This window comes from Ailuropoda melanoleuca, chromosome 4 (genome assembly GCF_002007445.2).
Source record: "Ailuropoda melanoleuca isolate Jingjing chromosome 4, ASM200744v2, whole genome shotgun sequence".
NCBI classification, from domain to species: Eukaryota; Metazoa; Chordata; class Mammalia; order Carnivora; family Ursidae; genus Ailuropoda; species Ailuropoda melanoleuca.
Genome location: NC_048221.1, coordinates 73,382,708 through 73,395,838, shown reverse-complemented (window position 1 = coordinate 73,395,838; position 13,131 = coordinate 73,382,708). Strand labels below are relative to the sequence as shown.

General features: G+C 39.6%; 1 protein-coding gene across 1 annotated transcript in view; it reads right to left on the bottom strand.

Annotated features, from left to right (window-relative positions):
• The window catches only part of MSH2 (mutS homolog 2), a 73,070-nt gene that overhangs the window by 28,266 nt on the left and 31,673 nt on the right, over positions 1-13,131 (bottom strand). The window contains exon 8 of the mRNA XM_002912422.4: positions 1,148-1,257. Within this exon, the coding sequence (XP_002912468.1) occupies positions 1,148-1,257 (110 nt within the window). The remainder of the gene's footprint in view (positions 1-1,147; positions 1,258-13,131) is intronic.

The following is a 13,131-nucleotide window of genomic DNA, read 5'->3' as shown; positions in this document are numbered from 1 at the left end:
AGTAAAAAAAATAAATAAATTGACATCCCATAGGGCAAACATTAACTCAAATCCAGTTATTAAGAAGAATGCAAAGAGGGGCGCCTGGGTGGCACAGCGGTTAAGCGTCTGCCTTCGGCTCAGGGCGTGATCCCGGCGTTATGGGATCGAGCCCCGCATCAGGCTCCTCCGCTATGAGCCTGCTTCTTCCTCTCCCACTCCCCCTGCTTGTGTTCCCTCTCTCACTGGCTGTCTCTATCTCTGTCGAATAAATAAATAAAATCTTTAAAAAAAAAAAAAAAGAAGAATGCAAAGAATGCAAAGAATCTAACAATTAGCAAACCAAACCATTACCTTAATATGAATAATGTGAGAGCACATAATCCCTGCATGACCATTTTTGACAGAAAATTTAGTGTAGAAAATTTTAAAGATATTTTTAAAGTCACAAAATTGAAAAACACTACATTCATATTAAATTTGTTCTATAAACGAACTTTTGACACTAAATTTTACCATTTCATAAATTTTGCTTTCAAATTCATTTTCATACAAGGGTATTTTCAACTATTTCAGAAACTATTCCTACTTTATATTTATACATAAATTACTGCTTAACACTGTTAAAAAACCTGAGGCTATAAATTGCTTACACCCTAAATGTTCTTACCAATTAACAGGAAATTTGGAACTAAACAGTATTTAGAGTATGGTTAACTTTTTAGTTATATCAACAACTATTTAGGACAAACACACATATTCTAACCTCTTCCCCTAAAGACTTTCCTACATGGAAAATAAACAAAGGAGAACTGCCTTCTCTTATGTTCCACATTTACCTTTATCTTCTCCTCTTTTCCAGGACTACAATTTTCCTTCTCTCTTGAAATTGTAACAAAATTCAGGTTGCGTATGTGAAATCTCTTACTTGTGAGATTTCCTTTAACCAGGCCAGTTATGCCCAACATTCACTTCCTGTTAATCTTTCATCCACTAAAACAATTGTTATTAAAACAACAACAAACTTGCCCCATCACTTAATCTTACATCCACTGTCTCAAAGGTGCCTCACAAAAATACCAAAATTAAATACTAAAAAAAATCTGAGGTTTTCTGACATGCATTTCAAAAATACTTCGCTGCTTGAATTCAAGAGTAGATTACATACCTGATCCATATCTAAAGTTGTTTCTATCATTTCCTGAAATTTGGAGAAATCAGAACGAAGATCAATAAGAGGAGTGACAAAAACTGCCAACAATAAACTCTGGTGTTTTCCTAAAAGAAAGCAAAAAATAATAAAATAAAATGGTCCTATTTTGAAAACAAGACCACACATCATAAAAACTCATCTGAGATAACAAAGAGCATGTGATCCAAAAAGTACAAATAGTGCAGCAGGTCTCCAACGTTACTATTTACTCCCATATTTTAATTCAAATGCGTTTAGTATTTATTTTATAGAACGGGAGATCATCTGGCACTCAAAGCTTCCTAATAAAACACTGTCTCCCCTGCCTGTAATCTCCTTCATAAAGAGCACTAGAGATGCAGAAAAATGAAATTAATTACAACCAAATGAACTGTATTTCTTGGCAGATTTAATACGCCAAAGTCAAAGTCACTAAAATTAAATGCCTCTAACTTACCTTATATCCCTAATTTCCATTAATAATACAGTGTTCCAATTAACAGAGGTTAAATCAAGCCAAGTATTTACACTGGCACTTTACCTGGTGCTATATAAGAGCACATGCTGGGGATTCTAGGAGAAGGAGTAAGTGAAGGAGCTACAGTGTGAAAGGCATGAGTACAGACCTGGGTGCCAACCCCAGCTCTGCTACCTACTGGCTCTGTGATCTGGAGCATGTTACTCTGAGCCCCTTTCCCTGGCAACAGGAGTAATGACAACAGCTACCCAGAAGAGGAATAAATGAGGTAACTCTACATAACACTTAATACAATATGCCTGACACTTAACAGGAGCTCAGCTACAGTTACCATGCATTGTTACGGGTTACACTGCAAGGATTTTTTTTCCTGATATCCAATAAATTCTTTTACAAGAATTCTGCAAGTGCTCTCTAGCCTACTGCATTTTGCTCCAAAGCAATAGTTTCTAAACTTTTCTACAAGTAGCACTAGCTCTTAATTGAGAAAACGATGAATAGCTACTATGAAGTCAGCAAAATTATTAAGAATTCATGTTTTAATCACGACAGCATCTACACATATTTAGAAAATAGTACATATGTGTGAAACATTATTTAGACAGTCTATAAACAACACTGTGCCCACATAATGTCTGTTGTACTTCAACGCCTGGTTCTTTATTCTGAATTAGCTAGCTGATACCGCTACTGGTAAATAATGGAATGATGGAAGCAAGGCGCAGAGGTGGCACTGGTTCACAAATGATCTTTTCCTAGCCCATTAATGTTTTGAAGCGATCAAGGGCAAGCTTTCACACAATTAAAGAGTAAACTTAGCAATATATGAAGACCTCGGAGTAATTGGCCTAATGGCCACTGTACTTATCACTACGCTAAGATAAAAAGAAAAGCAGAGTATAGATGAAAAGTACAAAAACATTTGGTGTCCAAAAGAATTCTTTTTTTATCTAAATTCTCTATCCTGGTTCGGATATTTAACTTTCATGAAACTGAGCTTTATTAGAAGCAAACAGCCTGTATTCGGCATCTCAAAGGAAGAAAAAGAACCCTAGACTTTAAGGCTGCATGCAGAGTCACCTGATGCTCGTGCTGGGTACAAATGCAGTGGACATGCACGTAGGCCACTGTTTTATAAAAGTTCGCTAATGCTTTTGCTACTAACCATTTCAAAATTTTTACATCTTGAATTCTTTCCCCTACCTGTAATTTGTACTGAGCCCCAGCTGTCGATTTCCAAGTGGGCTTTTTTCCCCCCAAATGGTTATGGTTTTTTAAATGAAAAATAATAGCTTTAGGGGCGCCTGCGTGGCTCAGTCGTTAAGCGTCTGCCTTCGGTTCAGGTCATGATCCCAGGGTCCTAGGATCGAGCCGCGCATCAGGATCCCTGCTCAACAGGAAGCCTGCTTCTCCCTCTCCCACGCCCCCTGCTTGTGTTCCCTCTCTCGCTGTCTCTCTCTGTCAAATAAATAAAATCTTAAAAAAAAAAAAAAAAAGCTTTACTGAGATATAACTCACATACCAAACAACTCACCATTTTAAAGTGTACAATCCAATGGTTTTTAGTTTATTGACAGATCTGTGTGACAACCACCACAATCCATTTTCGAACAGTGTCACTGCTCCCAAAGAAAAAGGGAACCCTGCACCCATTAGCAGTAACTAACCATTACCCTCCAACCTTCTGCCACTCCTCCGAGTCCAGGCAACCTCTAACCCACTTTCTGTATTATAGATTTGCCTATTCTGCATATTTCACATAAATGGATCATGATACTATGACTGCCTTTTTTCACTTAGCATGTTTTCAAGGTTCATCCATACAGCACCATGCATCAGTACTCCATTCCCTTTAATAGATAGAGCCCGTTATATTTATCCATTCAGCAAGTGACGGACACCAATTGGGTTTTTAAATGAAGTCCATTTTTCACTAGTTATCACAGCCTAGAAAGCCCTACACGATCTATTCCAGGGTCTTAATACAAGGACTACAGACCCTTAAATTCAAAGTACTAGGTAAACACAGAAAAGAAACAACAAATCCCACTTTCATTTTCTCTAACCGCTAATTACCAGATATATTTTCATATCATATTACAGTTTTGGAGATGATTTTAAGTATCATTTAAACTCATTATTAGTTCAAAACTTAAGACCTTAGCAGAACCTCAGATCACATCATTTAATGCATTAATAAAAAGATTTATCAAGTTTGTTTTATATTTTGATAAGTGTGCTTCAATATAATTGGCTTCTTCTGCAAGTCTGTATTATTTTATGCATTTAAAAACACTATTCTGAAGAGGGATTAATAGGCTTTATTTAGGGTCCACAGCACAAAAAAAGAGTTAAAAACCTCAAATAGGTCTTACCTCTCTGGCTTCTCCTCCTAACATGGCCCTTATTCTCAATCTCTGTGCTGGACCACTCTAGCCTTCCCTCGCTCCCTCAACAAGTCAAGCCTTAGGCACTTGCACTAGCTGGTCCCACTAGCCTCCCCCCAGATCTTAAACAGCTGGCTCCCTCTCATCATTCAACTTGTGGAACTCAGACAGCAATTCCGGAGAGACCACCCTTGACCAACAGATCGAGTGTCTCCCTGGCTCCAGCCAAGTCACTCCATCATATCAATATATTATGCTTCCTTTACTGTATTTATTACTACTTGAAATTCTTGCTCACCGATTTGTTTATTGTCTGTCTCCCTCTATCCTTCCACTATTGATGACCCTCCATAAGAAGAGGGACATTACCTGTCACATGTACCATCGTACCTCCTAGAACAAGGCCGAACAAATGAACTATCTGTTGAATGAATGACTTATTGAAGGAAGGAATCAAGGGACTGGTGAAGCAATCAACTAATGGTCGTTAGTTCTGATACACACAACACTCATCTAGCAAGCATACCAAAGATGACGCAAGGAAAATATTGTTAGCTTCTTAAGTGCATCAAACTATGAAATGTCCAAGCGATCAAATCATTAAATAATTTGTAGGAACTCCAATTCACTGCCAGCCATTAAAAGATTTATAACTTCTTGAAGTTGCTGACAGCATACACAAAAATTAACTTGAAATGGACTAAAGACCTACCTGTGAAACATGAAACCATAAAACTCCTAGAAGAAATCATAGGCTATAATTTTTTTGACATTGGCTAAAGCAATTTTAAACTAGATATGTTTTGTAAGGCAAGGGAAACAAAAGCAAAAGACAACTGGGACTAAATAAAAAGCTTTTGCAGTGAAGGAAACCAGCAACAAAACAAAATGGCAACCTACTGAATGGGAGAAGATATCTGCAAATGATATACCCATTAAGGGGTTAATATCCAAAATATGTAAGAACTTAACACTTATCCAAAAAAACAAAAAATCCAATTATAAATGGGCAGAGGAGCTGAATAGACATTTTCCCAAAGAAGACATACAAACGGTCGACAGACACATGAAAAGATGCTCAATAACATTAATCATTAAGGAAATGCAAATCAAAACCACAATGAAATATCACCTTACACCCATCGAATGGCTAGAATAAATAAGACAAGAAATAACAAATGCTGGTGAGGATGTGGAGAAAAAGGAACCTTTACGCACTGTTGGTGGGAACATAAACTACTGTAGCCACCGTGGAAAACAGTATGGAGGCTCCTCAAAGAATTAAAAACAGAAATACTATACGATCCAGTAATTCCACTACTGGGTATTTTTACCCAAAGAAAACAAAACGCTAACTTGAAAAGATACATGCACCCCTATGTTTACTGCATTATTTACAATAGCCAAGATATGGAAGCAACCTAAGTGTCCACTGACAGATGAATGAATAAAGAAGATGTGGTACACACACACTGGATTATCAGTCATTAAAAAAAAAAGGATGAGGGGCGCCTGGGTGGCACAGCGGTTAGGCGTCTGCCTTCGGCTCAGGGCGTGATCCCGGCGTTATGGGTTCGAGCCCCACATCAGGCTCCTCTGCTGTGAGCCTGCTTCTTCCTCTCCCACTCCCCCTGCTTGTGTTCCCTCTCTCGCTGGCTGTCTCTATCTCTGTCAAATAAATAAATAAATAAAATCTTTAAAAAAAAAAAAGGATGAGATCCTACCATTTGTGACAACATGGATGTATCGAGAGGGTATTATGCTAAGTGAAATAAGTCAGACTGAGAAAAACAAGTATCATATGATTTCACTTATATACGGAAAGAATAAACAAGCAAAAAGCAGAAACAGGCCCATAAATACAGAGAACAAACTGACGGTTGCCAGAGGGGTGGGGAGCGGGGAGATGGATAAAATGGGTGAAGGGGAGTAGGAGGAGATAGAGGTGTCCAGCTATGGAATGAATAAGTCACAGGGTGAAAGGTACAGCATAGAGAATCTAGTCAATAGTACTGTAATAGTGTTCAGCGTGACAGATGGCAGCTGTTATTTGTGGTGAGCACAGCTTAACACATACAGTTGCTGAATTACTATGCTGTACACCTGAAACTCATATATCATTGTGTCAACAAAATTTTTTTAAAGTTAAAAAAAAAGAAAACAACTACGAGATTGTCTAAGTTAAATGAGCAATTAACACTAAAATCTAAACAAACTACAGGATAGTTCTGGACAGTGGACAGAAGTGCCTCCTTACAAATGCCCTCCATGACCTCAGGCCAAGGCTGGCACTAACCAGAAGTCTGCTATATCAGACTGCTCAAATAGTCCAGGACTGAGAAAATCAACCTGAAGTCTAAATTAATTATAAAGTTGGCATTAACATTTTATTCTATTAAATATTTTGGTAAATGGTAAAAGACATGAGTTGCAACTAACAAAGATTTAAACAATTTATTCTATGCCTACGTTTCCTTGACTAATTTTACATAAATTCTTTGTATTATTTCAATCTCGAAGTTTTATTAAGCACAATTAAACTTTACCTGACCCCTTTAATGTATTTATGAAATGTATTTAAAAGTCCAGGTAAGTGAAAAAATGAGGGTAAGATACTGCTAATGAAAGTTTAAGTATTCACACAAATATGAGGCTGGATCCAATAAGTTCCCCAAATAAACAGAAGTAGAAGTGCAGGTGAATCATGGTAAAATGGCTAAGTAATTAAATCACTCTGAATGATGACCTTGGGCACAAGGCCATCTCTGCTCTTCCTTCCCTGATGTCAGCCACTCTGCGGTATGGGCCTCTCATCCTTCCTCATGCCCCCCTTCCCCAGCTTCCTTCACTCATCCTCTCTTGTCTGTTTCTCCAGCCACCTCATTCCTTTCGTTAACCACAGCCACTTGTCTCGGTTCCCCCATCTGGAAGCAATACTTTCTCTGACACCACCCCTCATATTCCTTTATTACTACTGTCATTTTGACAAAATAGTACTTTTCTTTCCTACCATGACTTTTTCTTCTAATTCCACCGATTATTTGAGTATCATTTTACACTTGTGCTAGTAGTTCCTAGGAGATAATAGAAAACATATTCTTCTCTGCCCCCAGTTCCTGGCAGAGCTCCTATAACCCTTGTCACTTCCTAAGTGCTAAGAGCACTAGGAGCATCTCTTGCTCTAAAAGGGCGATTCTAGAGGTGCCTGCCTGGCCCTGTCAGTAAAGCATGCAACTCTTGATCACGGGGTGTGAATTTGGGCCCCACACTGGGGTAGAGTTTACCTAAAAGGGTGACTTCAAGAATTTTTAGCTCCACCCCTTCATCCTCCAGAGATAGAAGAGGGGCTAGAAATGGAGTTAATAACTGATCATGCCTACTTGAGGAAGCGTCTATAAAATCCTATTAATAGGGGGTTCAGAGAAGTTCCAAGTTAAGTAAACAAAACCCAAATCAAGGACAGAAGCCCCTGCCCCTGCCAGACCTGGTCTAATGTGTCTCTTCATCTGGCTGTTCATCTGTATCCTTTAATGAAACTGGTAAATGTGCTTCCCTGCATTCTGTGAGCTGCTCTAGCAGATTAATCCAAGGACTGGGTATCACAGGAACCTTCACTCTACAGCCAGCTGGTGAGAAGCACAGGTGATAACCCCAGCCTGTAACAGGTATCTTGTGGGACTATGCCCTTAACCTGTGGGATCTGGTGCGATCTCCAGTTAGATAATGTCAGAGCTGAGTTACACTGGAGGATACCCAGTTGGTGTCTCAGAAAACTGGTGTGGAGGGAAAAGCTCCACACGTCTGGTGATCGAAGTACAGTGTTCTGTGGGAGAGCAAAGGAGAGACACAGGAGAAAGACTCACAGGAGGAAAAGACAAGAATAAACCTAAGTTTTCCTTTACTGTTCCAACTTCATAAGATTATTTTTCCTTTCTCTCACCCATCACTTATTATAGCAATTTTCTCATTTTTTCTTTTGGTATACATTCTTGGACCAATAGTCTGTATCTCTGTCCCTCCACCCAAATGATCTTACACCCAGATCCCACTAAACATTTCCAACAAAATACACTAACTACCAAAACACACTACCCACAATAAAGAACAAATAGTGTTGGTAAGTATATAAAGAAATTTTCTTAAAAATCTTTTGACTGGAGGGGCACCTGGGTGGCTCAGTCGGTTAAGCGTCTGCCTTCGGCTCAAGTCATGATCCCAGGGTCCTAGGATTGAGCCCCACACCAGGCTCCCTGCTCAGGAGGAGCCCGTTTCTCCCTCTCCCTACGCCTGCCACTCCCCCTGCTTGTGCTCTGTGTCAAATGAATGGATAAAATCTTAAAAAAAAAAAAAAAAAAAATCTTGTGACTGGAACTGTAAACGAACACAACCTTCTTGGAAAAGTAATTTGTCAGTATATAATTACCTGCTGTTAAAATGCAGACCAGACCCCTCTAGTCCTACAGGTCAGAGGAAGCAATTAATGCGTTCTGAACTGAAGGGGAGGAAATGACATGATCAGATGAGCTAGGAAACATTACCATGGGTTCGCTGAAGAGAATGCACAGACCACAGGAGGGAAAATAGCAAATGTGAGATTTTTAAGAAGTAATTAAACAGAAACATGATTAATTGGAATCGGGGAGAGGGAAGAGTTATGCGCCTCAGTACAATGGCTGTTAGAATAAAATGTATCAAATAATGTAGATATTTAGAGGAGTTGTGTTTTTTGGTTTTTTTTTTTAAGATTTTATTTATTCATTTGACAGAGTGAGACAGCCAGTGAGAGAGGGAACACAAGAGGGGGAGTGGGAGAGGAAGAAGCAGGCTTCCAGCGGAGGAGCTTGACGTGGGGCTCGATCCCAGAACGCCAAGATCACGCCCTGAGCCGAAGGCACATGCTTAACGACTGAGCCACTAAGGCGCCCCTAGAGGAGTTGTTTTAAGCACTATCACAAATTTGCCCTAAATGCATGATACCATTATTTTAGGCTTTGTCTCAACTTTTTAATTTTAAAAGCTATAAGGCATAAGGGAAGTCGGGTATATTTTTCAAATAACTATTTCTTACAGGAGAAAAATGATTTAGAGTAGACCTTCCATTACTCAATGCAAGTCCACTTTCTAGACTGTTGCTGCCCTCTGCTGTTCCTGAACTTATTTTTATTTCTTTTCAGGAATAACGTTAATATAACTTTAAACCTAGACTTAATCAAAAACCAAAAACACCATAAGATAGCAGGAGAACATACTCAATTTCGAGCAATATACTAATATACTAAAAAAAAAATTTTTTTTTTTGAGCAATAGTGCACACAGGTACGAAGGAGGGGGGAGAGGGAGAGGAGAATCTCAAGCAGGCTCCACACCCAGTGCGTAGCTGGCTTGGAGCTCAATCTCACAACCCTGAGATCATGACCTGAGCCAAAACTAAGAGTTGGACACTTAACCAACTGAGCCACACAGATGCCCCTTCAAAGAATTTTTCTATATCATGATTCTACTTTTAAGGACAGTGCAAGGGCGGCTGGGTGGCTCAGTCAGTTAATAAACATCTGCCTTCGGCTCAGGCCATGACCCAGGGTCCTGCGATTGAGTCCCACATTGCGCTCCCTGCTCAGCAGGGAGCCTGCTTCTCCCTCTTCTTCTGCCCCTCCCGCTGCCCATGCTTTCGCTCTCTCTCTCAAATAAATAAATAATAAGTAAAAAATCTTTAAGGACAGTGCATTTGGTTTATTTTCCTCGTAAGTTAGCCTCAGTTTTGGCTTTCTCCAAAAAATCAGCAGGCTAAAGAGCTACGCTGAACTCAGCAAAATGCCATGCTTTTTTTTTTTTAATGATTTTATTTGTAAGCAATCTCTACATCCAACGTGTAGACTCAACCCCCAGATCAACAGTCTCATGCTCCACTGACTGAGCCAGCCGGGAGCCTCCATTCTGTTGTTTTTTAACACGAAATTCAGATCACTTAGGTTCCTAATGACTAGGGCACACCTGGAATCTCCAATGTTTCTTCTTTTTTCTTTCTTTTTTTTAAAGATTTTTATTTATTTGAGAGAGAGAGAGACAGCACAAGCAGTGGATGGGGGGTTTTACAAATGCTTGTGAATATCTGATGAAAGTTACTGATCTTTTCCCAGAAAAATACACATACACAAAATCTTATATAAAATGTCAAGATGCTTTGAAGAACTCATTTAAAAATCCCAGCTTTGGGGCACCTGGGTGGAGGGCTCCAGTCGGTTAAGCATCTGCCTTCGGCTCAGGTCATGATCTCCTGGGATTGAGCCCTACATCGGGCTCTCTGCTCAGCGGCAAATCTGCTTCTCCCTCTCTCTGTGATCTCTCTTGCTTTCGCTCTCAAATAAAATAAATTAACAAATAATCTTTTTTATTGGTACTAAATGAAAAAGGGCCAAAATCAGAACTGGAGGACTCTTAAGGGAAAAGCAAAACACAGAAAGATCCAGCAATTCTGTTTCTGAGTACATATCTAAAAGAAACAAAATCATTACCTCAGAGATGTCTGCACTCCCTTGTTCACTGCAGTATACTTACAACTGCCAAGATACCGGAACAACCTAAGTGTCCGTTGATGAATAAATGGATAAAGAAAATGTGATGTATATATACAGTGGAATACTATCCAGCCATAAAAAAAGAAGGAAATCCTGCTATTTTGTGACAACATGGTAGACCCTGATGGCATCACGCTAAGTGAAATAAGTCAGGCAGAGAAAGTCACTTATATATGGGATCTAATAAAAAAATTAATCTCACAAAAATAGGAAAGAATGGTGTTTGCCAGCAGCTGGGGTTGGGGAAATGGGGGAAGGTGGTCAAAAGGTACAAACTTCCAGTTATAAGATTTAAGTTCTGGGGATGTAAAGTACAGCATGGTTACTTATAGTTAAAAATACTGTATTGTGGGGCAAATGGGTGGCTCAGTTGTTAGGCATTTGCCTTCAGCTCGGGTCATGATCCCAGGGTCCTGGGACTGAACTCCGCATCGGGCTCCCTGCTCAGCGGGAAGCCTGCTTCTCCCTCTCCCACTCCCTCTGCTTGTGTTCCCTCTCTTGCTATCTCTCTGTCAAATAAATAAATTATTTTTTTTAAGTACTGTATTGTATATATTTGAAAGCTGCTAAGAGATTAGATCTTAAAAGTTCTCAACAAAAGAAAAAAAGGTATGTGAGGTGACAGATGTTAACTGAGCTAATTGTAATTATTTTGCAATACATACGTATTTCAAACCATGTTGCACCATGTTGCACATCTACACCTATACTATGTTATATGTTAGTCATACCTCAATAAAACTGGAAGGAAAAAAAACACCAAACTCAGCAGTGAAAGCTGATAAGATAATGACTAGACCATGCTTGCTGGATTTAGCAACAATAAGTAACTTAGCAAATGCCATTTCAGTGCTGTGGTCAAGGCTGGAAGGAAGTTGAGCAAATGAAAGATGGAAATGTAGGCTTTCAGAAACTTGGCTGGGAACAGAAAGTGAAAAAGAGATGTAGGTACAAGAGGACACAGTAACAAGATTGTTTTATTTTTCCTATGGGAAGGAAGAGATGTAGGAGAGAAAAGGTTTAAAACAGCTGATATAAGGGTTATAAGAGTGAATTAATTGTTTAGAAAGCCTATCTCCATGATAATCTGATTATTACAGCCTTGCTACTGTCAATCCCCTGTGCTCCCAGTTGATCCTGTTGGAATGGAGCCAGAGGATATTGAATCAGAAAAGCACAGCAGTAAAATATCTCCTTTTATTGGATGAGGAAATTGAAGCACAGGGAGGGTAAATGGCAGCCTAAGCCACACTAAAGAAATGTGGGCACAGAAAAGATTTAAGACCCATTTTCTTTAATTCCACTTCAGTGGAACAAAATGCAAGGGCTTTTAAGTGTCATCAGTCTAAAGAGGAGCCTTGGATACAATGGGAATACTCTTTATACAGTGGCACTTTAAGATAAGTGCTTAAGATATCCTTCACACTTTGCTAAGTAATTAAGGGAAAAGGTTACCATAAAATTAAAATTAAATCTATGCTTATTTTATATCCTGTCATCATAGAGTTGAGTTTTTTAAGTCTGTCTGCAGAAAAAGCTTTCCCATAATAATGAAAGGTTTAACAGGTCTAAGGGATAGTGATTTTTAACTCTGAAACTTAAAATGATGTATTAGACATATAACTTTGTAAGTTTCTACAACAAATAGTTTAGTACTTACATTCGCTTAAAAGTTAAAAACTACGCTTCTAAGAGCAAGCTGATTTTATCCACCAATAGTATATTGATTAATATGTGACTTTGCACACTTTATTCTGGTAACTTCACTTTGATGTCAACTGTTAGAGATCATCAAGACCCTTTGTCTTGGGGCACCTGGGTGGCTAGGCTGGTTAAGCAGCTGCCTTTGGCTTGGGTCATGATCTCAGAGTCCCGGGATCGAGCCCCAAATGGGGCTTCTCCCTCTTCTCTCCACTTATGCTCTGTCATGCACACTCTCTCTCAAATAAATAAAATCTTTAAAAAAAAAGAAAAAAGACTCTTGCTTAATTTTCTTTTATAAGTGTACTAGAAAGGTTCACTCCAGCAGGGCTGGAATTAGCCTGAACTGTTTTCTTAAAGTTCCTTTATGTCAATGATCCCCGGGGTCAAGGGATGCTGTTTTGTAATCAGAATCTGAGGATACTCAGGGTCGTCTGTTTAGCTTGTCAGCACTGTTTGTGATTGATGATTTATTTGCACCTAGTCTCAGTGAGGCCTCCCTGTGCCAGAGGGTTCTCCTATAGAGGCTGGTTACAGAACAGGATTACGCCCACACGACCAGCGAAACTGAAGAAAGTCCAGCAAGACTCCATCTTAAGCTCCCTAGTTCCAAGGTGTTCTGCACACACTGGTGGTCCCTGATGTGAGAGAAAGTGCACCTCACCAAGGACCTTTCGAAAGGAAGGACAAGGGCGCCTGGCTGGCTCAGTCAGTTAAGCGTCTGCCTTCAGCTCTCGTCATAATGTCAGGGTCCTGGGATGGAGCCCCACTTCGGGCTTCCTGCTCTGCGGGGAGCCTGCTTCTCCATCTCCCTCTGCC